General features: G+C 38.9%; 1 protein-coding gene across 6 annotated transcripts in view; it reads left to right on the top strand.

The window, feature by feature from the left end:
• Window positions 1-26,951, top strand: part of TRIM37 (tripartite motif containing 37) — a 151,462-nt gene that overhangs the window by 89,721 nt on the left and 34,790 nt on the right. For all 6 annotated transcript variants that reach the window (XM_024980481.2, XM_005219934.4, XM_024980480.1 and 3 more), the window contains 4 exon segments: window positions 1,502-1,638; window positions 6,960-7,045; window positions 13,392-13,583; window positions 22,287-22,592. In XM_024980481.2, the coding sequence (XP_024836249.1) occupies window positions 1,502-1,638; window positions 6,960-7,045; window positions 13,392-13,583; window positions 22,287-22,592 (721 nt within the window).

Below are 26,951 nucleotides of genomic sequence, written 5' to 3'. Positions count from 1 at the left end.
CAAGGCTGTATATTGTCATCCTGCTTATTTAACTTGTATGCACAGTATGTCATGAGAAGCGCTGGGCTGGAGGAAGCACAAGCTGGAATCAAGATTGCCGGGAGAAATATCAATAACCTCAGATATGCAGATGGCACCACTCTTATGGCAGAAAGTGAAGAGGAACTAAAGAGCCTCTTGATGAAGGTGAAAGAGAGTGAGAAAGTTAGCTTAAAACTCAACATTCAGAAAACTAAGATCATGGCATCCGGTCCCATCACTTCATGGCAAATAGATGGGGAAACAATGGAAACAGTGATAGACTTTATAGTTTTGGGCTCCAAAATCCCTGCAGATTGTGACTGCAGCCATGAAATTAACTCTTGCTCCTTGGAAGAAAAGGTATGACCAGCCTAGATAGCAGACTAAAAAGCAGAGACATTACGTTGCCAGCAAAGATCCATCTAGTCAAAGCTATGGTTTTTCCAGTAGTCATTTATGGATGTGAGAGTTGGGCTATAAAGAAAGCTGAGAGGAGAACAATTGATGCTTTTGTACTGTGGGGCTGTAGAAGAATCTTGAGAGTCCATTGGACTGCAGGGAGATCGAACCAGTCCATCCTAAAGGAAATCAGTCCTGAATATTCATTGGAAGGACTGATGTTGAAGCTGAAACTCCAGTAGTTTGGCCACCTGATACAAAGAACTGACTCCTCGGAAAAGACCCTGATGCTGGGAAAGATTGAAAGTGGGAGGAGAAGGGGATGACAGAGGATGAGATAGTTGGATGGCATCACCGACTCTGTGGACATGAGTTTGAGTAAACTCCCGGAGTTGATCATGGACAGGGAGGCCTGGTGTGCCGCAGCCCATGGGGTTGCAAAGAGTCAGACACAACTGAGCGACTGAGATGAAGTGAAGACAGGAAGCTTCAGGTGTATGTTATAATTGATGGAGTCAGTGGGGAGAAAGATTGAAAATTACGGCACGTGTATTGACATAACAGACTCTTTTAGGAATATTAGACGTTGGAATGGAGAACTCAGGTGTAACAGTTAACCTTTGATAGAATTAGTTAAAGGAAGGATGGAGTTTGTAGGTAGGGCCACTGAAAGTTGGAGGCAGTTACTAGCCATAGCCAGTTGGAGAAGGAAATGGCAACCCACTCCAGTGTTCTTGCCTGGAGAATCCCAGGGACAGAGGAGCCTGGTGGCCTGCTGTCTGTGGGGTTGCACAGAGTCGGACATGACTGAAGCAACTCAGCAGCAGCAGACCTTGAGGAATGATGATTTTAAATGTTATTCTGTGAGGAAGTTGGTGTGGACTGTATGAACCATTTCCAGCTGCAATTGGCAGAAATGACTTGGTGGTGGTCCTAGGTAATGTGGTTGTGTGGTTTATCTCTACAGGGCTCAGCAGTGTAGGCCCAGCAGCAGCGAATTCAGATGAGTACCTTTTAGGTGCTTAGTCCAGGCTGAGTGGAAACATGTGAGATAGAATCTTGTTCCTTTGCCTTAATCTAGCATGAGCTTTCCGATGGAGACCTGGACCTGGATCTCGTTGGGGAAGATGAAGCGAATCAGCTCGATGGCAGCAGCTCTTCTGCCAGTTCCACAGCCACAAGCAACACTGAAGAGAATGACATTGACGAGGAGACGATGTGAGTGTCGCACACTAACTACAGCTGTAAATATCTGAGTGACAATTACTAGAAGCACAGTAGTTATATTAGGCCTAAAACTGGGTGGTGGCTCAGACGGTAAAGCGTCTGCCCGCAATGCGGGAGACCCGGGTTCCATCCCTGGGTCGGGAAGATCCCCTGGAGAAGGAAATGGCAACCCACTCCAGTATTGCCTGGAAAATCCCACGGACAGAGGAGCCTGGCAGGCTACAGTCCATGGGTCTCAAAGAATCGGACACAACTGAGCGACTTCAGTTTCTTTCTTTATTTCTTTCACTTTCTTTTTCTTTCTAAAACTGGGGATATTAAGCATTTTTTCCCCTTGATTTACCCTATATTATATAAATGAAGGAAGAGTGAGTTCCCTCCCTCTCATCTCTGGGATCCAAATAGAGTTTTAGTTATAGCTTTAACTTTTAATTTTGTTGTTATTTCATGTGTAAGAAATGTTGCAAAAATAGTAACAGATTAATTCCCCAAATGTTAATGTTTTACTTTGTTATGTTTCTCTTTCTCTCCACATAAAATTTTATGAGAGAATTTGAGATAAAGTAAATACAGTTCTCATTGTATTAACTCCTCAAAATAGACCTTTTGCACCTAAAGTTCCCTCATTAGAATACTTGGCAAATTGTCTTAAAGGGTTAGTTAAAATGTGAAGCCTTTAAGTTACCAAATCAGAAATCATTATTACTGATTTTTTTAAACATATAAAATAAAACTTATTCATTTTCATTTGAACTAACATGAAAAGTTGTTTAAGATGGTGATTCTATGAAGTGAAATCATCTTGATAAATAGCATATATGGTTCTACCTGAATTCATTTCTTTGACTGTTAGATCTCTTGGCTTTTTTCAGGGTAGTTTTGAGGGCATTGTATTTTCCATTAAGCTTGATTCACAGCCTTTCATTATATTGACTTTTTTAAAAGAAATATTTATTAATTTGGCTCTGCTGGCTCTCTTAGTTATGATGCGCAGGATCTTAGATCTTTGTTGTAGCCTGCAGGATCCTTTGTTGTGGCAGGATCCTTAGTTCAGGCATGCAAACTCTTCTTTACAGCATGTGGGATCTAGTTCCCTGATCAGTAATTGAAGCCAGGTCCCCGCATTGGAAGTGCAGAGTACTAATCGCCAGACCACCAGAGAAGTCCCCAGATTGACTTTGAATGTTTTTTCCACTAGAAAGTGTTTGATTATGTTCTCTTTATTTGCATGCATCTACATTAATAGCTTGATTCAAAGTATATTGTATAATTCATAGAAATAGCGCAGTTAAGCCAATTTGAACATCTGTACTGTGCTCAGTCACTTGAGTTGTGTCTTTGTGACCCTGTGGACTGTAGCCCGGCAGGCTCCTCTGTCCATGGGATTCTCCAGGCAAGAATACTGGAGTGGGTAGCCATGCCGTCCTCCAGGGAATCTTCTTGGACCATGGTTGGACCTGCATCTCCTGCATTGCAGGCAGATTCTTTACTGCTGAGCCACTGGCTCACCCAATTTGACCTTCTCAGGAACATACATTGTTAGCTTTTACAAATTAAGGTCGGTTCCCTCCTCTAATAGATAGGGAACTAGGAACATAGTTGATTTGGATAATGATTATTATAAATAACTTTCAGTTAGCTAGAGCACAGGCCTTGTTCTTTCCCTCCACCTCAGTCTTTATGATAGCAGTATGCATTTTCTTCTTGCTGTTTGTTTTTTTCTTTTTTTTTGAGGTAATTGTAAATTCACTTTCAGTTGTGAGAAATAATGTAAGAGTCCATATGCCCTTTGTCCAATTTTCCCCAGTAGTAAGTAACAGACATCACAGCCAGGATATTGATTGACATAAGCAAGATACAGAACATTTCCATCACCACAAGTGCCCCATAGGTTGCTGTTCTATTACATACCTACTTTCCCCACCTAACCTCTTCCTTTGCAACCACCCATGTTTTCCTTGTTTCTATAATTTTGTCATTTAAAGGATGTTATGTAAATGGAATCATACAGTATGTAACACTTAGGGGCTGGCGTTTTCCCCACTCTGCCTGATTCTCTGGGGACTCATCCATGTTATTGTGTGCATAGGTAGTTTGTTCGCTCTAATGCTGATAAATGGTTTGTGTTGTGGATACACTACAATTTGTTCAACTGTTCACTTGTTGAAGAACATCTGGATTGTTTTCAGTTTGGGGCTACTATAAATAAAACTACTAGAAACATTCATGTACAGAATTTTGTGTGAACCTAAATCTCCATTTCTCTTGGATAGGTTTAACTGCTGGATTGTATGGTAATTGAAAGTTTAGTTTTTGAAGAAACTGCCAAGTAGTTTTCTAGTTTTTGCATTCTTATGAGCAGTATATGTATGGTCCACTTTCGCAGCATTTAGTATTGCCCTAGGTTTTATTTTAGTCATTGTGATATCTCATTGTGGTATTAATTTACTTCCCCCTGTTAGCTAATGATGTTGAACATCTTTTCATGTGCCTAATTTCCCATAGGCATATCCTCACTGGTAAAATTTCTCTTCGTGTCTTTTACCTGTTTTCTAATTGGAACTTTTTTTTTTTTTAATGATAAAATATATATAACCACAGGAGAAGGAAATGGCAACCCACTTCAGTACTTTGCCTGAAAAATCCCAGACTGGCCTGGCAGACTACAGTTCATGGGGTTGCATAGAGTTGGACAAGACTGAGTGACTGAGCCTGCATGCTTGCATGCATACATAATAATTTCTAAGGGCAATTCAGTGGGATTAAATATTCGTGTTGCACACCCGTCACCACTATCTATCCCTAGAGCTTTTTTTTCATCTTCCCAGACTAAAGTCTGTACCCATAAAACAATAATGCCCTCTTTCCTCCTAGCAACTACTGTTGAGTTTAGAGAATTCTTTGTATATTAGATCCTGGAGAAGGAAATGGCAGCCCACTCCAGTACTCTTGCCTGGAAAATCCCATGGACAGAGGAGCCTGGTAGGCTATAGTCCATGGAGTCTGAAAGAGTCTACACGACTGAGCAACTTCACTTCACTTTCACTTGCATATTAGGTACTAGTCCTTTGCTGAATTTGGAAAATGCTTTGAAGATAACTTTCATTCTCTAGCTTATCTTTTCATATTGACAGGGTCTTTTGCCAATCAGAAATTTTTAATATTTCAAGTGTTTTGTAGTTTTCAGAGTATATGTTTTATACATTTTTGAAATCATTCATCAGTATCTTACTCTTTTTCATGCTATTATAAATGTAGTTGAATTTTCTTTTCAAGTTTCTTTTGTGGGTTGTTCTTTGATCTTATTCTTTTTCATGCTATTGTAAATGCAATTGAATTTTCTTTTAAAATTTCTTTTGTGGGTTGTTCTTTGTAAGTACATGAAAATGCAGATTTTTTGTATCCTGCAACCTTGTTAACTTGTTTATGAATTCTAATCTTTTTTTAATGGATTCTTTAGATTTTTCTATGTGTAATATTATACCTGTAAATAGATATAGTTTTACTTATTCTTTTCCAATTTGAGTGCCTTCTATCTCTTTTTCTTTCCTAAGTTTACCGGATAGAACATCGTATAGAATTGGTGGGAGTAGACATTCTTTCTTATCTTGTTCCTGATTTTACAGGGAAAGTTCAGTCTTTGACCACTTAATGTGATGTCAGCTATGAGTTTTCCATAGATGCCCATCTGGTTTATTGAGTGTTTTTATTATGAAAGGGTATTGGTTTTTTCAAAGTCTCTTTCTGCATCTCTTCAGATGATCATGTAGCTTTTATTTTTTATTCTATTAATATGGTGTATTACATTAGTTCATTTTCAGATTCTAAACCAACTTTGCGTTCCTTGGATAATTTCTACTCTGCCATGGTGTGTAACTCCTTACCTTTGGCTGGATTCCTAGTTTTCTTTTTTGCTGGATTCCATTTGAGGGTTGTTTTTTTTTTTTAATGTTCTTAATAGTGTTATACCTTTTTCTGTGGCTCTGTTTTTATAGCCTGCTTCTCACAGGCAACATTTCTGAGCCAGAGTTCTGAAGCTAGAGTGAGGACAGAGGTGTGCTTACTTCTCCCACTCTAGAAGCTGAGCCAGTGGGAGTGGGAGAGTTGGGGGCTGTAGCCTCAACTCTTTTCAGTTGGTCTTCTGAGGCCTGGAACTTCTGCTTTATGAGTGACTTGTGGCAAGGGTGATCTGGGCCCCAGTTTCTTCACATGCTGCATTAAAGGTAGAGCCTTGGGTCTGGATGGAAGAAGGGAATCCCTGCCTCTTGGCCACATATACCTGAATTTAGCCTAGCCACAGGTATCTTGGAGCAGGGTGAGAAATGCTGCAGTCTTGTTCCTCTTGGGAATATAGCCCTTTTCCTGGGAGCTGTGGGAAATGGGAGCCTTATATGCTTGGGTGCATCAGTCAGAAGTGGAATTGCTGTATCACTGCTCTTGGTTCACGTACCACAGACTCATTGTTGTTACCAAATTTCATTACTGTTTTTCATTTGCTATATGCTCTTAGAATCATTTCCAGAGTCTAAACTGTTGCCTTAAAAAATAATGTTCACAGTGTTACTGGAGAGCAGATCTGTAGAGCTTCTCATTCTGTCAACCTGGGAATTGATTTTCAGACTACTTTGGGCTTCCTGATGGCTCAGCTGGTAAAGAATCCACCAGCAATGCAGGAGACCCTGGTTCAATTCCTGGGTTGGGAAGATCCCCTGGAGAAGGGAAAGTCTACCCACTCCAGTATTTTGGCCTGGAGAATTCCATGGACCGTATAGTCCATTGGTTGCAAAGAGTCGGGCACGCCTGAGTGACTTTCACTTTAAATACCCACAACTAGCGCTGATTTGTGCTATTCCATATAGTACTTTGTCGTGTAAAATAAGACAATTGTGTTTTGATAAACAACACCGTCTTTTCTGAAATGATATCTTAAGAAACTAGTTTTTAGTCATATATAGTAATTTGAACATCCTTGTTAACCTTAAAATGTACAGTTTTAACCGTAATTTACTACCATTAAATTACAAATTCTTTGAAGCTATAATCTCTTCTGCTTACATGGTTCTCAGATTTTCCATTTTGAAAATTAAATGTTGCCAACCTATTTTAGTACTTTAAAAAGGTAGATTGAACATTAATAATACTGTACATACATGTGATAATGACGAAAGTCTTTCCCCTCAGTTTTCTGTTTAGAAATATACTGTTACTTCATAGGAGAAAGCTATACACTATTGTTGTAAAATTCTTTGAGATATGACAGATAATGTTAATTTTACTTACTATGTGGAAAAATGAATTCTGTATATTCTTAGGTCTGGAGAGAATGATGTGGAATACAACAACATGGAATTGGAAGAGGGGGAACTCATGGAAGATGCAGCTGCAGCAGGACCTCCAGGTACTGGAGCCAAACCCCACAGCCATCCTGTCTTCTCTTTCCTCTTCTTTGACTGTATCATATTTTAATATGTGGCAGCCATTGCACTACATTGTTCATGGTGTTAGAAGGACTGTATTTTATGTATGGATTTTGGGATATTACTAATAGTATTTAGAATAGTAATAGCTAAAATTTGATGCATTCTTACATAGCAGGCATTATGCGAAAGCACTTAATGTGTACCTTATCTCATTTACCTATAAAATTCTTGGAGGCAGATTTTAATATTATCTTCTTTTTGTAGCTGTAGAAACTGATGTGCAAAGGAATTAAGCAACATGTTGTCGTTTTACAATTAAGTAAATGAAAGAGGAATTAGAGTTTTTTGTTTATTTGAATCCAAAGCTCATGATCTTATCCACTATTACAAGCTTACTTTTTATGATACATAAGTTTTGTTTGTATATCTACCTCTACTATAGATTAATTAGAATAGAATCACTGAATCTTTGAGTTACAGAAGACGTTTTGAGAACTCAGTTTATGTGGAAAAAGCTCAGAGATTTAGTTGGTATAGCTAGACCAGAACCTCACGTCGTCGTCTTGAACCTAGCTTTTTGCTCAAGTACACGGCCGCTCCTGGGATAAGCAGTTTTAAGTAGTAAGGGTTTCTTTTGTTGTCTTGGACCTATTCAGTTGAGCACGGGGATTTTGGCTAGATCAGTTATCAACTAGTTTTTTTACTGCTTCTGTTTTACCTGCATCGCCCTTGGTATGAACATTGGCATGTTCTGTAGCATGCTTGAATATCTGAAGACCTCTTTAATACTGCTCCTTAGCATTTCAACTTCCACTTCTGCACTGTACTCCTGTCTCTAACTTTATTTCTAGGTGATCTCAGTCACACCTGTATGTCAGTTCTGTTTGTATGCTGATTACTCCCCGCTCCATCTCTAGCCTTTATTTTTCTCATGACTTCCAGACCGATGTAGTGGTTTGGTTTTGATGTCTCAGTCTTAGATCTCCTAAACAGAAATCATTACCTTTTCATTTTCAGGCTTACCCATCAGTGATGGCTGTCATCTTGATGATGAGTAGTGCTGTATATTCTTCACCTTTCCTCTCCTTCCACTCTCCCTTTAATATGTCACCAAAATCTGTTGATTCTTCCTCCTAGATAGTGAATACATTTGTTACTTCACATTCCACTGCCATTTCTGGAGTCGGCCTGTGTCTTTCAACCTGAATGAGAGGCTGTTTGGGTTCTTTGTATCCATTTTTGCTCCCATCCATTCTGTTTCCCATGGCATGAGTTGCGAATGAAGTGACTTTTTATTCCCTTCAAAATAATATCTGATTATACCCCTTCTCTCCTTAAAAACCCTTTATTTCATTCCATTTACTTATAGGATGAAATCCAAACTCATTAATATGGTATAAAATGGCCTTCATGTGCTGACTCCTGCTCATTTTTCCCCCAGCTTTAAAATGTATAATTGAGAAAAATTGTATATGTTTAAGGTGTGCAGCATGACGGTTTCAGATAAATACACATTGTGAAATGATCAGCATGATCACGCCAGTTAGAATTCATTGCCTCACATGGTTACCTTTTTTTTTTCTTTCCTCTTCTCTACCCGACTCCCCTCTGATAACAGCCTGTTTGTTTTCTGTGTATTGACTATTTCTGGTTTTGTTATGTTTGTCCATTTGTTTTGTTTCTTAGATTTTACATACAGATACTACATAGAAGTGAAGTCATATTTCTTTATCTTTCTCTGTCTTACTTATTTCATTTAGCATAATACCCTCCAGGTCCATCACGTTACAAGATCAGGTAATGGAAAGTCTTATTTGCCTGGCTAAGGAGCTTGGCCTTCTATTCTGTGGAACCACTAAAGGTCTTTAAGAGTGAATGTGATCAGATTTGTCTATATAGTGAAAAATGGGTTAAAGGTGGATGAGATGAAATTGGATACTACTGTGAAAGTTCTCTGGGAGTCCAGTGGTTAGAACTCTGTGCTTTCACTGATGAGAGGATGGGTTTGACCCCTGGTTGGGAAACTAAGATCCCACAGGGTGCACGGTGTAGCCAAAAAAATACAAGGAAATTACCTCAATATTCCAGGAGGGACAGTTTGAGGGCCCAAAATAAGGCAAGAATAGTAGAGGCGGAGAAGAAGAAACCTTTTGAGAGATGTTAAATAGTAAGACTCTATATGACTTGGGAGTGTCTTACCGGCTGGATTGGAGTCGGTGGTGGTGTGGGGGTGATTCCTTAAGGTCTCTAGTTTGGGCCTCATTCCATAAGCTAGTGAGTCTCGGAGCAGAGGATAATATATTCAGTGTGATCCATGCTGATATTGATGGGCCAGTGCGACTCCCACGTTACGATCTCCAGACCCATGTAACTGGCTGCTTGGAAGACCACAGATGTGCAGTCTGGGTAGTAATATGCATTGTTTTTTAAAAAAAATAGGCATCATCAGGGCTTCCCTGGTGGCTCATTGGTAAAGAATCGCCTGCCAGTGCAGGAGACGTGGGTTCAGTCCCTGGTCTTTGGTGAGTTACTAAGCCCGTGCTCCACAACTGTGGAACCTGTGCTGTAGAGCCCAGGAACTGCAACTACTGCGAGCCCGTGTGCCACAGCTGCTGAAGCCTGTGTGCCCTGGAGCCCTTGCTTGCAGGAGAAGCCACCACAGTTAGAAGCCCGTGCACTGCAAAATAGAGAGTAACTGCTCGCCACAGCTAGAAAAAACCCTCACAGCAACGAACACCCAGCACAGCCTGCAAAATAAAAAATTATTTTAAAAAGATTTTTAAAATAGGAGTTGTAGTTTTTATTCATTGAAATTAATAAACTAATTAAAATATTATTTACAAGATTCACCCATTATATGTAAAGAATTTCTACAAATCAATAAGGGAAAGATGACAGCCTCTTTAAAAGAGAACCTTTGCGCACTGTTGGTGGAAATGCAAATTTGTACAGACATTATGGAAAATAGAATGGAGTGTTCTCAAAAAATTAAATGCAGAACTACCATATGATCCATCAATCACATTCTAAGTATTTATCCAAAGGAAATAAAATCCTAACTTGAAAATGTAAAAAAAGAAAAAAAAACTAGGCAAAAGACAAGAATAGACACTTCACAAAGGAGTCTATGTAGATGACCAGTACACATTTTTAAAGATACTGCTTTTGTCAGAGAAATGCAAGTTGTGGTGCTATTGTTGTTTATCCTACATGAAGTTTCTTGAGTTTTTTGGATGTTTACATGAATAGTTTTCATTATATGTAGGGAATTTTTACCCATTTTTCTTTGAATAATATTCTTTCTCCTCTTTTCTAACTCCCATTACGTTTATGTTGGTACACTTGGTGGGGTTTCACAGGTCTCTGAGACTCTTCATTCTTCTTCATTCTTTTTCAGGGAATGCCAGATAAAATCCACATTATGATACCATTGAATACCCACTGTAATGGCTAATACTTTTTAAACTGGCAGTACTAAATGTTGAAAGCATGTGGAGAGATGGAAACTCTGATAGCTTGCTGGTAGGAATGAAAATGATAACTCTACTTTAGAAAACTGTTGGGCAGTATAGGCTAAGGCTAAATATACACATCCTATGACTTTTCCACTTCCGACAGAAGGGAGCTGGTATTTGCCAGTTGAGTTTTACAAGATAATTTAGAGCAGTATTGTTCTTTTTTAGGTGATTTTGTTTTCTTGTATTTTTAATTTTAAAAAAGTAAATGTAATTTTTAACAAAGAAAGTCAAAAACTAGAGAAGACTGGAAAGGTAGTTTGAGTCTAGACTGCGTAGGACCTCAAATTTTTGCTAATACATACAAACACTGTAGTAAAATCAAGAGCTCAGATAGATGAGTGTGACATTTTAGCAGGCTTAATCTGGCTTGGCTTAGGAAGAGAGCATCCATTTGCTTTTTTTACGAGTTTTTTTTTCCCCATGTGAAGTTCAGGAGCAGTTTTCTGCTTATAAGTTCAGTAGCTTTATTTCTAGTAGCAAAAAGCAACCCAAATTCTTTCCTAATAGAAATAAAGTAGTTGTATATATTCATATTTTATAGCACTGCACAGAAATAATAAAAATGAATAAGCTGCTATATATAGCAATATAGATGAATCTCATGAATATAATACTGAGCAAAGAAGCAGAATATAAGAATATAGCTGTATCATTGCATTTAAAAAAGGTTCAGAAACAGGCAAACTGATCTATGATGTTTTACTCTGGATGGAAGTTACCTTTGGGGAGGATGGTAAGTGAGCAATTTTAGGAGGCTTGGAGGAATCTTGGGGTGCTATTAATTTGTGATCATTCACTAGGCTTTATGGACTTCCTGGTGGCTCAGCAGTAAAGAATTCTCCTGTGGTGCTGGAAATGCGGGTTCAATCCCTGGGTTAGGAAAATCCCCTGGACAGAGGAGCCTGGTGGACTACAGTTCATGGGGTTGCAAACAGTCAGACATGACTGAACCAATTGAGCATGTGCTCATGCAACTAGGCTGTATGAGACAGACTCCACACACTCCCCAGGTTAATGGCAGTATTAACTCTTAGAGGGGGAAACTGAAATAGATGCTAAAATCTCTGATGCCTTTGGATGAAATGTGATACTGTGTGGAAGGATGGGAACCTGGGAGGGATGGAGTAGCCAAAGGACATGAACCACAACAGAAAGGAGCTTTGCTCATTGGTGAGAGTAGTGAGTGACCTGGAAGAGTGGTTAGAAAATAGAAGACTGTTAACACTCATTTCTGTGCTTGGAAGTCCATTTAACATGAGAGAGAAACAACTTTTGTTTTTGAAGAACCAGATAGTTGGGCAATCGATACCATAATCTGGATGAACCTATTTACTGTATAATCAGAACCACCTGAGTAGCTTTTTGAAAAAGTCCTGGATCCCCCTCCAATATCCTCATTCAGGACATCTAGAGTAGGGCCAGGAACCTATCATTTTAAAAACTCCTCCAACTGACTTATATGCAGCCTGATTTGGGAACTTCCTAGTAAAGGAAAAGAGCTAAGGAACAGTTTCAAGGGGGAGAGGGAATAGTTTTCTGTCTTATAAAATAGAAGTTGCAAAAACAAAAAATAGGAGTTGCAGTGGTGTGTACAGAGGGTAAAAGAGAAATTGGCAATGGGATAATCCTTAGAAGAGGAAGGACAAACAAGTAGAAGGTAAGGATGTGAGGATGTGAATATAGATGAAAAACATGTAAGTAAATAACTGGCCTGAAGCTTCTGAATAATAAACTTTTCTCCTAAGTGCCCCCCATCCATCTCCATCTCTTTAGAAACACCCTCATGAATAGTCAGGACCTGATTACTTCATGTTATTTTTATATTATCTACTTTAAGACTTTGCATGTAACATTTTTTAATGTGTTTTTCTTAAGAATATATTTAAATAACTTTATTTAAGGAGGTCAGTTTTAACCAACATTTCCATACCTAATACTTCTTAGACATTGTACTAGGCACTGGAGAAAAGTCAGATGATTTCCTTGGGTTAAGGAGCTTTTTAAGTTCAATATAGGTAATACAGATTGACCGTGTTCTCAGATATCATATTATGTATCAGGCATTAATAGGTTAAGTCTAAAATATTCAAATTGTAAGTTTAGTATTTAATCAAACTAGAAAAAATGTCTTGCCAGACGGTCATGACCTGAGTATTTTACTGTTCCTAGACCTGCAGATTCCATTTTGGTGTCTAGATCCTTGGGATCTGTTACACCAGGGGGCTTGACTTTCATCCAAGACCTCTGGGTGGTAAGAAACATTGTCCTTTTCCTTAACACTTATTCCCCAGTTGTGTATATTGTACATGCTCTCGCCTTTTTATTTCTGGGGTTTAGGATGGGGCTTCCCAGGTGGCGATAGTGGTAAAGAATCCACCTGCCAGTGCAGGAGATGCAAGAGACATGGGTTTGATCCCTGGGTCAGGAAGATACCCCTGAAGGAGGAAATAGCAACCTTCTCCAGTATCCAGTATTCTTGCCTGAAAAATTTCACGGACAGAGGCTCCTGGCAGGCTATAGTCCATGGAGTCGTGAAGAGTCTGACATGACTGAGCATGCACGCAGGATGGGGTTGTGGGTAACTCCTAAATTTTGAGTAGTAATGAGGCCAGTGGTCATTCACTGTTCTTTGTACACTTCTCTGGCGATACGGTTTCTTTGTGCGTCTCATCGTGAACACCAGCTCCTAAGAGATAGGTCCATAAGTATTCAAACAACATTAACCAGTTTACTTTTTTCTTTTAAGTATAGTTGAATTTGTCCAATTACATGTAGCTTTCATTTTCTGTATCTCTTTCTTTTGCAGGTGGTAACCATGGCTATGTGGGTGCCAGTAGCAGAATGTCAAGAAGAGCACACTTGTGCTCTGCTGCTACCAGTAGTTTATTAGACATCGATCCTTTAATTTTAATACATCTCTTGGACCTTAAGGACCGGAGCAGTATGGAAAATTTGTGGGGCTTACAGCCTCGGCCCCCTGCTTCACTTCAGCCCACAGGTAAAATATGAACAGTAATTTTCCTTTTTTCTGTTCTTCTCCAAAAGAATTCTTAAATTTAAATTCCGATATCTTAAGTGTTGGAACATGGTATGTTTCTGTCACAAATTGATTTTTCGTTGTATTTTATAAAAATATATCAATTAAATCAGTTTTTTGTTATTGTTCAAAGGTATTTTGTACAAAAATAATGTCAAAGTGCCTGTAAAAAGGTTTTGATATGATTTGCCTTGTAGATTGTGACTACTGGGCAGTTTGATCCATGTGAATTACAGTTGTCCTCTTTGTGAATGGACTTAAAGTTTCGCAGGCCTCATGAGTACCTTGATGTCTAAGTGGGACTGTGTGTTAACAAATAGAAGGTTTACTCATGCTTTGATGTTCAGTAGCCTAAAAATGTATACCAGTTAGCAGCAGTATTTTTAAAAAAATTATTTGTTAAATGAAATTACATTTGTGTTACTGTAATATGATGTATACACTTAAATAAATTTGCAAGTATAGTCACATGTGGACTTTTTAAACTTTAGACACAGGTTTTCCCATTTTTAAACTTACACCTGTTAATTTTATTTTTAAAACTTGGTTGTTTTGGATCTTTGTTGCTGTGCACAGATTTTCTCTAGTTGTGGACATCAGGGGCACGTTCTAGTTGCAGAGAGTGGAGGCTACTCCCGGGTTGCGGTGCACAGGTTGTAGGCACACAGGCTTCAGTAGTTGCAGCAAGCAGGCTCAGTACTGTGGCGCACGGGCTCAGTTGCTCCACAGCACGTGGAATCCTCCCAAACCAGGAGTTAAACCCATGTCCTCTGCATTGGCAGGCGGATTCCTAGCCACTGTGCCACCAGGGAAGTGCTAGACATTTACTTTTAAATGGCATACTTTGAAACCATTTTTGTTGGAAAGCTTTCTAAAATAAACTGAACATTTTTCCTACCTTCCTAAAAAAAAAAAGTAGTACTTTACAAATCAAATCAGTGATTTAGAACAGTGATTTTGATGCTTCTTTATAGCAGCAGAACTCACTTTTCAAGTAGAGTTTAAGGCAGAGCCTCAGTGTAGAAAACAGAAATAGAGCTGCTCTAGTGGAAGATAGATCAGAACTTGGATTATTTAGTTCTCTTTGTTCCTAAAGTATACTTCCTGAAAGCCTGGGTCCTCAGTTTGAAAGACTGTCTCCAATCAGGCTAAGAAACAGTTGCCTTTTTCTATCATTCAAGTACATTTTGTATTATGCTGGTACAAAACAGCACTTATCACATTGTATATGATTTTTTTCTGAGGCATTTTTATTGTAGAAAGTTAAAATGTAGAAAATTATAAAGAGAAAATTTAAATTACACATAGTTCTTGTGATCAACAAATGCCCTTTAAAAAAAACTTATTAGCAAAGATTTTGCTTAAATTATAACCATTGTTGTTTGCAAAGACTTAGTGAAGCAAACAAGTTCTGAACCTCCAGGTGGATGTATACATTGTTTTAACCTTTTTGAAGGAAAATTTTGTAGTAGATGTAAAATACCTCTATCCTTTAATCCTGTAACTTCATTTTTAGGAGTATATTCCAAAGAGAAAACAATCAGAGTTCTTTGAAAATACCCAACAATACAATTATGGTTGAAAAATTACAGTTGTCCAAGGAATAGCATATTTTATAGACAAGTAAAATATTGTTTTTGAAAAATTCAGTGTCAGAGAAAAGAATGTAAACTATATAAACAGAATAAGATCTCTGTTCTCTGAAAGTTTTCTATTAAAATGGATAATATAAATGAAATGAATTGAGTTTTAGATCAAAATGATAAAGTCTGTGACAAGGGGGATGGGGTATGAAAGAGAGAGGAAGAACAAGGTTTGGATTTAAGCATATTGAGTTTGACATACCAGCGGGATATCACAGTAGAGATGCTTAGCAGATAGCTAAAAATTAAGACTGAAATATAGGCAGTTATCTGCCGAGAGGTGATGCTAAGTAATTAAAACGAAGGGAGTAGAAGATTTCAGGAGAAAGAGTTTCAAGAAATCCTTTAAAAGGGTTGCTGCTAAGTCCCTTCGGTTGTGTCCGACTCTTTGTGACCCCATAGACGGCAGCCCACCAAGCTCCCCTGTCCCTGGGATTCTCCAGGCAAGAACACTGGAGTGGGTTGCCATTTCCTTCTCCAATGCATGAAAATGAAAAGTGAAGTCGCTCAGTCGTGTCCGACTCTTAACAACCCCATGGACTGCAGCCCACCAGGCTCCTCCATCCATGGGATTTTCCAGGCAAGAGTACTGGAGTGGGGTGCCATGGAACATAATTATGGTGAACATCTGTTGTTATTGCGTGTGTGGAAGATGAGCCAGATGAAGAGCCTTTGGAGAGGAGAGAGAAGAGAGTCATGGAAGCCAAGTGAAAAATGACCTTTCTGTGAGAGGGTATTTAAGGCTAACGTTACAGAAAGATCCAGGTTTCTTTTATTAAAATGCTTGCTTGAATTTTAGTGTTCATTTTGTATTCTTTGTGTATTCTTTCCTTCTCGATCTGTATATTTTCATTTCCGTTTCTTGTCTTATTGCATTAGCGAGAACTTACTGTAGCGGTTGTAAAGGAGTGGTGAAAAGATGTCCCTGATCTTGATGGGAAAGCGTTTAAGTTTCTCACCAGAAAGTATAATACTAGCTGTAAATTTTCCATAGATATTCTTTTATCAAGCTGAGAAAGTTCCCCTCTATTCTGAGGTTTTATTGTGAATGGTTGCTGGATTTTGTGAAATGCTTTTTTTTTTTTGCATCTATTGATATGATGTAAATAGATTACATTAAATGATTTTCAAATATTGAACAAGCCTTGTATACCTGGGATAAATCTCATTTGGTTGTCATGTATGGTTTTTTAAATATATTGTTTAATTCAGTCTGCTAATAGTTTGTTGAGGGTTATTGGTATCTGTGTTCGTCAGAGATACTGGTCTGTAGTTTTCTTGTAATGTCTGTCTGACTTTGATATTAGAATAATGCTGCCCTCATAGATTCAGTAAAGAAGTATTCCCTCTGCTTCTTGTGGAGACTGTAGAGAATTTTATAATTTCTTCTTTAAATGTTTGGTAGAATTCACCAGTGGATTGATTTGGGCCAGATGCTTTCTGTTTTAGAAAGGTATTGTTACTGACTGAATTTCTTTAATATATACAGGCCTATTCATATAGTCTGTTTTTTCTTCTGTGAGTTTGGCACATTGACTTTCAAGGAGTTACATCTAGGTTATCAAATTTGTTGGCATGGAGTTGTTCATAGTGAACACCTGTCACGTATCAGGCTTACTCTAGGTTTTTGTTCTTAACCACTGTTTCATAAAAGGGACATCATAAGGGGCATCAGGGTATGAACAACAGATAGTGTGGCTGAACCTGATTTTGAGGTACGCGCAGTGGTAGATAGAAAGGCAAGTTGGATCTGTTCTGTGAAAGGCTTGCCCGAGGAATTTATTCATAGTGAACAGTGGGTAACCATTGTTTCAGTTTAGGAATAGTTTGATTCAAACTATATTTTAGAAAGCTTGCAGTGTTAAGAAAACTATCAGAAAGGAAAATTTAATCAGGATACAGTTGTAGATGTTTATTGTCATTCCCAGTATGAGAGGACAGATTCATATGTTTCTGTGTATTTTCTCAGTCATTATAACGTGTGGAGCTGGGGTAAGATCTTCAGGATTTTTTGGCATTATAAAAATTCTTTTAAACCTCTAGGGAACAGATTAACCTGGGCAGTGGAGAAGTAGTTTACTTAGAGCAAAGAGTTATACTTGTGGAGGTAGAGTTTATGGGGCTTGGCAACTAATTGTAATACGGTAAAGAGGACTTTCCAGATGGCTCAGTGGTAAAGAATCCACCCACCAACACACGAGGCGAGTTTGATCCCTGAATTGAGAAGATCCCCTGGAGGAGGAAATGGTAGCCCACTCCAGTATTCTTGGCCTAGGAAATCCCTTGGACAGGGAGCCTGGCACTCTACAGTCCGTGGGGTCGCAAAAGAGTCGGACACAACTTAGTAACTAAACAGCAACAACAACAGAGCACTCTGAAGTAGCTTAGGTTACCAGAAGGGGGGTGGTGGGATGGACACTGAAGTCTGAAGGAGGAGCTGTGGATAACTGTCATTCTTGAAAGAGGCGAATGAGTGTTATAGATGAGACTCTCAGTTCTTAACCTTATAACTTGACAGATTCAGAAAGGCTTCTCGTCCTCAGTGCGGTGAGTATCCTTGTCAGGCTCCTGTGGTACAAGATTCCATAGCACTTTTACACTCTCCCGTCTTGGCACTTACCACACAGTACTGGAATGGATTTTCATTTTTTCTCAGCTGGACTGTGAGCTTTGTGAAGGCAAAGACTGGGTGTTTGCCCTGTTCACTCTTGTATCCCCTGCCTAGCCCAGTGCTTAGCATTTGATTGGGCTTACTTTTAAAAATTCTTGTCAGTTTCTAGTAATAGTAAACTAAATCATGTGGGTTAATACAGGTTTTCTTCTTTAAGTCCAGGTAGATGTAGGGTGGGACATGATAGCCACAAAGATTTTATTTAGCAAAACATTTTGAATATTTTGTGCCATAGGCTGCATGGCCTAGAATGCAAAGATCACTAAGATGTAATCTCAGCCTCTAAGTTATTCACATTCTACTTGTCTGTCTTCCTTACTGTAATATAGTGTGCTCTACAAAATTAGGTAAGAACTGATTTGAAAGGAGGGGAGCAATTGGTGTGTTTAGGTGCTTGAAGAAGGAGACATTTCCGATCAGACCTGGTAAGTCTGAGTTAGCAGCAAGAGCAGAGGGAAGAGAACATGTGAGAAGGGTGAGGACAGAGCATGGCTGCCGAGCGGAGCTGCAGGACTAGGGGCACTGAGCCACCGAGAGGCAGAGGGGAAAGCCGAGGAAGTGGAGGTGGCATCAGATAATGCAGGGCCTGTGTGCTCTACTGATATTTCCTCGGTGATCCTAAGCAGGAATGTAACATCTGATTTGGGTTTTAAACACTGCTGTGATACTTTGGTGGACAGGGGGTTGAATGGGAGCTACGCTGTGCTTTCATAGCCATTGGATCTCCTGAGCCTCAGGACAGCCCTGTTACAATATATATTATTGTCTTCATTTCACAAATAAATAAATGGACTCAGAAGCTGGAAGATTTAAAGAAAGTTACAGCAATTAAATGGTTGATCTGAGACCAAATCCTGGGTTTCTAAAATCTCTCCTAATAGTCTATTGTGAATGCTTTCAGCTGCAAGTAGCAAAATCATGCTAATCGTGCCTTAACTAACAGGAATAAAGGCACTTTGTTATACATACTCCATCTGGAGGTTAGTGATTCCATGTGCATCAGGTATTTAAAGGCAGGGCAAGGGATGGTCTTCCTGCAGTTTTCTTGCCTCTTCTGGCATGACGTTAAGATGACTGCCACAGTTTCAGGCATCATTTAGGCACAGGAGTGTGTCACTATCAGGAAAGAAAAGATGGGATGTAAAAGACCTATTCCTGTGATGCTGGAGAGCAAAGTATTAAGACTCTGGAGGCAGACTCCTTGGTTTGAATTCAAGCTCCTCTACTTTTAGCTGTATCCCCAACATAATAAAATCTCCCAGTCAGAATGGAGGCTCTCTCTCCCCTCCCCCAACTTTGGCTGAAATTCTTAGTCATGTGCCCACTCTAAATGCTCCAAGAGGAATAAGCTTAGACCAGTCGTAGGCTCGTACCCTCTGGGGCCAAGCAAAGGACAGCTCTCATTGCCCTCAGCAGTGCTGGCCTGCCTAACACCTAAACACAGGCTGGGCTCTGCAGGCATGGTGGAAGTGAGGGAGTGGCTGTTGAACACACCGTGGTGTCTGCCTTTTCCCTCTCTTACGGCATGGATTGTTGCAGTGTGTGAGCAGGGTCAGCTGTCATTCCTGCTAGGAAAGGACTTGTTCTTCTGTCTAGTTAGGGTACCTCTTAAGGAGTTTAGGGGTGTTTTTGGGGGTGAGGAACTTGATTTCTTCTTGCTTTGAGTCAGTCATAATGTTCTTTGATTTCCAGAATCCCTAGATTTCCAGAATCTTTTCTCTTTCCTGCATAGAAATTGTGTGTTTTTCCTTGCTCATTTCTCTCTTTAATATTTGAGTTGGGGAAAAGAAATTAAAAACAACTTCAACTACTTTCTCTTAGAAGAAACAAAGTATTATTAGTTTAATGACCGCAAAGACTCACTGACAGGGAAGTAATTTTTTTTTTTTTCAATGATATTCCATTGCACTTAATGGAGAAGGCAATGGCACCCCACTCCAGTACTCTTGCCTGGAAAATCCCATGGACGGAGGAGCCTGGTGGGCTGTAGTCCATGGGGTCGCGAAGAGTCAGACATGACTGAGTGACTTCACTTTCACTTTCATGCATTGGAGAAGGAAATGGCAACCCACTCCAGTGTTCTTGCCTGGAGAATCCCAAGGATGGGGGAGCCTGGTGGGCTGCCGTCTATGGGGTCGCACAGAGTCGGACACGATTGAAGCGACTTGGCAGCATGGCACTTAATACCTGCATCCACATTGGATAACAGTTCAGTAAATCACCTTTTTAAAATGAGTTAGACTGTATATTTTATATACTATGTATAACATAGTTGACTAAGTGTTTGGCTTCTAGGTTTATGCTTTTTCTGTTTTGTTTTTTATTTTTTAATTGTGAACATACTAAAAGCTCAGTATAGAAAATTTGAGAAAAGTGAATAAATATAAAGAAGAAAGCACATTTAGAGTTAAATGTATAATTCAGATTTGAGTTATTATAATGTGAAGAAATAGAGAAAAACAATAGAATGGGAAAGACTACAGATCTCTTCAAGAAAATTAGAGCTCCCAAGGGAATATGTTACGCAAAGATGGACACAGATGAAGAACAGAAATGGCAAGGACCTAAGAGAAGCAGAAGAGATTAAGAGGAGATGGTAAGAATACACAGATCTATACAGAAAAGGCCTTAATGACCCAGATAACCACGGTGATGTGGTCACTCACCTAGTTTCAGACATCCTGGAAGGTGAAGTCAAGTTGGCCTTAGGAAGCACTACTACAAAGCTAGTGGAGGTGACAGAATTCCAGTTGAACTATTTCAAATTCTAAAAGATGATGCTGACAAAGTGCTGCACTCAATATGCCAGCAAATTTGGAAAACTCAACAGAGGCCACAGGACTGGAAAAGGTCAGTTTGCATTCCAATCCCAAAGAAAGGCAATGCCAAAGAATGCTCAAACTACCATACAGTTGCACTCGTTTCACTTGCTAGCACAGTAGTGCTCAAAATTCTTCAAGGTAGTCTTCAACAGTACGTGAACCAGGAAGTTCCAGATGTACAGGCTGAAACCAGAGATCAAATTGCCAGCATCTGTTCAATCATAGAAAAAGCAAGAGAATTCCACTAAAACATCTACTTCTGGTTCATTGAGTAGGCTAAAGCCTTTCACTGCGTGGATCACAACAAACTGGAAAGTTCTTCAGGAGATAGGTATACCAGGTTACCTTACCTGCCTCCTGAGAAACCTGTATGCAGGTCAGCAAGCAACAGTTAGATCTGGATATGGAACAACAGACTGGTTCCAAATCGGGAAAGAGTATGTCAAGTGTGTATATTGTCACCCTGCTTATTTAACTTATATGCAGAGTACCTCATGTGCATTGCCAAACTGGATGACTCACAAGCTGGAATCAAGATTGCTGGGGGAAATATCAATAACTATGGATATGCAGATGATACCACTCTAATGACAGAAAGTGAAGAGGAACTAAAGAGCCTCTTGATGAGGATGATAGAGTGAAAAAGCTGGCTTAAAACTAAGATCGTGGCATCCGATTCCATCACTTCATTGCAAATAGATAGGCAAAAAGTAGAAACAGATTTTATTTTCTTGGGCTTCAAAATCAGTACAGACAGTGACTGCAGCCATGAAATTAAAAGATACTCCTTGGAAGTAAAGCTTTGACAAATCTAGACAGCGTATTTAGAAAGCAAAGACATCACTTTGCCAACAAAGGTATGTGTTGTCAGAGCTATGGTTTTTCCAGTAGTCATGTATGAATGTGAGAGTTGGACTATAAAGAAAGCTGAGTGCCAAAGAATTGATGCTTTTGAGCTGTGGTGTTGGAGAAGACTCTTGAGACTCTCTTGGACTGCAAGGAGATCCAACCAGTCAATCCTACAGGAAATCAACCCTGAATATTCATTGGAAGGACTGATGCTGAAGCTGAAGCTCCAATACTTTGGCCACCTGATTGGAAGAGCTGGCTCATTGGAAAAGATCCTGATACTACGAAAGATTGAAGGCGGGAGGAGAAGGGGGCGACAGAGGATGAGATGGTTGGATGGCATCACCAACTCGATGGACACGAGTTTGAGTAAACTCTGGGAGTTGGTGATGGGCAGGGAGACCTGGCGTGCTGCAGTCCATGGGGTCGCAGAGTTGGACAAGACTGAATGACTGAACAACAACTAAACGTGACCCAGATTTTAACTTTGTAGGTGTCAATAGAGTTATGATACTTGTATCTGTTTTCATTAATTGAATTTAATGCATGCTTTTATTGTTGGTACCACCTAAAGAGCTTTAGGTTACTTGCACCTCAAATTTGCCTATATGCACAGTACAGAATGGCTTCATGAATGTTAAGGTCTATGTTAATGTGACTTGTTACTTCCTCTCTGCAGCATCGTATTCTCGAAAAGATAAAGACCAAAGGAAGCAGCAGGCAATGTGGCGGGTTCCCTCTGATTTAAAGATGCTAAAAAGACTCAAAACTCAAATGGCTGAAGTTCGATGTAAAGCTGATATAAAGAACACACTTTCAGAAATAAAGAGCAGCAGTGCTGCTTCTGGAGACATGGCAGCGAGCCTCCTTTCTGCTGACCAGGCAGCCCTGGCCGCATGTGGGACCGAGAACTCCAGCAGATTACAGGAATTGGGAATGGAGCTCTTGGCAAAGTCATCAGTTGCCAGTTGTTACATACGAAACTGTAAGTGAAAAAGATCCGCTTAGTTTTATTTCTCCATGTGTCATTTGGGAAACTCGGGGAGAGGTTATTTTCAGAATAATAATATTTAAATATCTCCCTCAGTGTTACTTAGGACTACAAATACATACAGCTTTTTCTTCCATCCAAAACTGACTTTGTATATTTTCTGCTATATAACAGAGTTAACATTTCTTGATTGCTTATTCTGTATTGGGCAACAAATAAGACAAAATCTTTACTCTCATGAATCCTGCATTCATTACTCATGTGATAGGAATTGGACATTAAAATGTGTAGACAGGTAAAGATTATTTCTGTAGATAAAAAGTCCTGTGAATTCCACAGCAGAGGAGTGGGGTGGGGAGAGCAAGTGAAAGAAAGTCCCTCAAGAGGCAAGCGTTGAACTGACACCTGAAGGTTGAGGAGTGGGAGCCGTGCAGAGGTCTGGGGGAAGCATTCTTCAGGGTAAACAGAACGGAAAATGCAAAGTCACTATCAGGATTCACTCTACATGGCTGAAGGCCGAAGGAAGGCCAGTTTGGCTGAACATGGTGAACTAAGCAGAAGTGAGGGTAACAGGAGATAACGTCAGAGAGACAGGATCTTGATCAGGTGCAGTTGCTAAGTTGTGCCTTGACACTTTGCGACCCCATGGACTGTAGCCCACCGGGCTCCTCTGTGGGATTTCCCAGGCAAGAATACTGGAGTGGGTTGCCGTTTCCTTCTCTATTAGATCACATGGGTCTTATAAGACCTCAGTAAGCAGTTCGAGTTTTATTCTGATTTTGGGGGGAAGTCTCTAGACAATAAAAATCAGAGGGGTGTTTATGATCTGATATACTTCTAAAACAAAGATTGCTTTGTTGTGTGGAGAGGGTCTGAAAAGGATTGAGAGTGGAAGTTGTGAGACCAGTTCGCAACCTATAGCAATAGCTTGTATGAAATACTCTGACTTACTCGAGTTTCTGCACTGAGTAGGTGGACTTGCTCATAGTCTAGCAGCCTTTCTTTACCGAGGTTCCAATCTTTTTTAAAGTCTCCCAAGGATGATATATAACTCGTGCTACTCTAGATACACAGGAGAGAAGTTCATCTGTTACATACAGTGGATATTTTAAACCATGAGGGCTCAGTTCTTTCCCACAAACCTGGTAAGAAAGGGTTTAGGAAAAGAGAAAAACTAAGAATGATGTTTAAGTATTTGGTCTAAGCAACTTAGTGACTGGTGGTATCGTTAACTGAGATGCAAGTTAAATAGGAAGAAGCAGGTGTGGGATGGTGGGCCATGAGGTATCATGGCAGGAATTTTTTGAACATGTTTGGTTTGAGATGTCTGCTAGATCCAGTAAAATATCTCAGAGGCAGTTGAATGCTTTCGTAAATCTGAAGTATATGAGGGTAAAGCTGGATATAAACAGTTGGGAGTCAGCAGTGTCAGATGTTGTTTAAAACCAGGGATCAAGTATGAAGGGAGTTTAAATGGAAAAGAGAAGTTTTGGTTCTGGGCACTTAAACATTTAAAGGCCTGTTAGGGAAGGTAGCAAAGGAAATTGAAAAGAGCAATCATTAAGGTAGAGAATAACAAAAGAAATGAAATCTCAAAAAAAATTTTTTTTTAATGCATCTCAAAAAAGGTGGAGTGGTTGTCTGTCATTGAGAGGCATCAAGATGAAGGTTGGATGTGCCTTTTTGGAACCATTCCCATGGAGGGGTATAGCAGAAGTGAATGAGTTGGGAAACCAGAGCATGACTGCTCGGCTCCTTCGAGAAGCGTCACATAAATTGGGTGGTTCCTGGAGGGGTGGTGGAATTAGGAAGGAGTTTGACATCTGTGTCTTGTTTTCCTTTTCTTAAACATACCTGCTTTTTTTACCTGGGTTTTTTTGGTGGTAAAATATATATATTAATAACATAAAGTTTACTATCAAACTTGTTTTATTTTGTTTTTTGAGAAAAAAAAAAGAGACTCCTTTATTTTTGTCACTTTTCTCTCCTTTTTTCTTCTAGTTTTATTGAGAAGTAATTAACCTACAGAACTGTATAAATTTAAGGTGCATAGAATAGTGATTTGGCTTACATACATCAAGAAGCGATTACCACGATGAGTTTAGGGAACATCCATCCTTTCATAGATAAAAATTTTAAAAATAAAATTTTTTTTCTTGTGAAAATACTTTTAGGATTTATTCTGTTGCCAGTTTTCATATACTTGTCTTAGTTATTGTTAGCCATATAATTCAGTGGCATTAGATACATTTATGCTGTTGTGCTACTATAACCACCATTCATCTCAACTTTTTCATCATCCCAAACTAAAATTTTATATACTTTGAGTAGTAACTCGGTGTTCCCGGTTTCCCATACTCTTCTGGTAACCACTATTATACTTTCTGTTTCTATAAACTTGATTATTCTAGATATCTCATATAAGTGGAATCATACAGTATTTGTCTTTTTGTGTCTGACTTATTTCACTTCAGCATAATTTCTTCAGTCTTCATATTGTAGCAAGTGTCAGAATTTCATTTCTTTTTAAGGCTGAGTAATACTCCCTTTTATATATATGTATGCTATCGTATGTTTATCCATTCATCTCTTGATGGACATAAGGATTTTTCCCACTTTTTGGCTATTATGAATAATGCAGATATGAAAATGTATGTGCAGCATCTGTTCAGGTATCTGCTTTCATTTTTTTGGAGGGTATTTACCTAGAGTGTGATTGCTGATTCATATTGTAATTCTGTGTTTAATTAAAAAACAAATTATTTTAATCATGATAAATTTTACCACATTTTATTAAAATTTACTGTCTTAACCTTTTTAAGTGTAGTTATCAATGGCATTGAATATTACATGCATATTGTTGTGCTACCAATGCCAACATCCACCCACAGAACTTTCTTTTTATCTTGAGAAACTGTCTCCATACCTATTAAACGATTGCTATCTCTTCTTTCTCTCTCTCGATCCCCTGGTAGCCGTCTATGAATTTGATTACTCTGGGTACCTCATATAAGTGGAAACTTATTTTATTTGTGGTTGGATTATTTCACTTACCATAAGCTTCTCAAGGTTCATCCATGTTCTAGCATATGTCAACATTTTCTTCTCTTCTATGAATGAATGCATAATATTCCACTGTGCGTTTGTTTTGACGGATACTTGTGTTAATCATGTATGTGAGGCTTTACTTCTGAGCTTTCCATATGTGTGTTTATTACAATGAGATATATTAATGCTGGATACTGATGGCAATAATATAGCAGACATGAATAGGACAGGGTAATTGCCAAATACATAGAATTCTTTTGAATAGAGGTGATGATGTAGTCGAAAAATGAGTAAAGGTTATGATTAAGTTATTAAGGTAAGAAGAAATACCAAAGGACGATAAATGTATTAAAAGATACTCAACCTTATCTAGTTGTCAAGGAAATAACAATTTTAAACCAAAAGAAGTAAAGCTTTTTGGATGGACTTTGGCAGAAAACTTGTGTTACATATTTCTTCAGATACTTCCCTTGTCGTCACTTGTTTTTGTTTTCTGCTAAACATTAAGTTTTAAATTTTTTATTTTCAACATCTGTTAATAGTATTCATTCTTTGAGGGTTTAATGTTTTCATTTGAAGGCCTTTTCAGCTCTAAAACAACACTTAGCTTTCTTGATTCTGTTTTTATTTTTTAACGTTTTTACATTTAGTTCATTATTCCATATGTAACTTGTTTTCCATGACAGTGTGTAAATTCAGTGTCCACCCTGCCCAACCCACCCACCAAAATGAAACATGTTTTTTGAAGAGTCTCTTCTGTTCAGCAAAATGAAATTCATTTTTTATATTATAGACCAAATTCTCATACTTACATAGTTCTGTTTTTAAATTCATTCATACAGTTGGACCAGGTGAAATTGCCAGTGGGACACTTTTTTAAAACATACAAAACAGCAGTTTAGTAATGTTAAGCTAAATGTTTGTTCCGTTGTCTACCAGACCCACATTCCTTTTTCTTAACCACTGTAGTTGTATAGTTTATAATGCCGTGATATGTTTGCCTTCATTTTGTTTTCAAGATGTCTTTGATGGTTCTTACATGTTTACTTTTCCAGAAAAACATTTTGACTGGAATTATGTTACATTTAATGCATTAATTAACATTTAATTTGAGGAATTGACATCTTTTAAGTATCAAAGCATTCAAATTGAGTAATGTGGTGTTTCCATGTATTCAAGCCATCCCTGGTGGTTCAGATGGTAAAGCGTCCACCCGCAGTGCAGGAGACCTGGGTTTGATCCATGGGTCGGGAAGATCCCCTGGAGAAAGGAATGACTACCCACTCCAGTATTCTTCCCTGGAGA

Source organism: Bos taurus, chromosome 19 (assembly GCF_002263795.3).
Source record: "Bos taurus isolate L1 Dominette 01449 registration number 42190680 breed Hereford chromosome 19, ARS-UCD2.0, whole genome shotgun sequence".
NCBI classification, from domain to species: domain Eukaryota; kingdom Metazoa; phylum Chordata; class Mammalia; order Artiodactyla; family Bovidae; genus Bos; species Bos taurus.
This window is presented reverse-complemented; position numbering and strand designations above follow the sequence as displayed.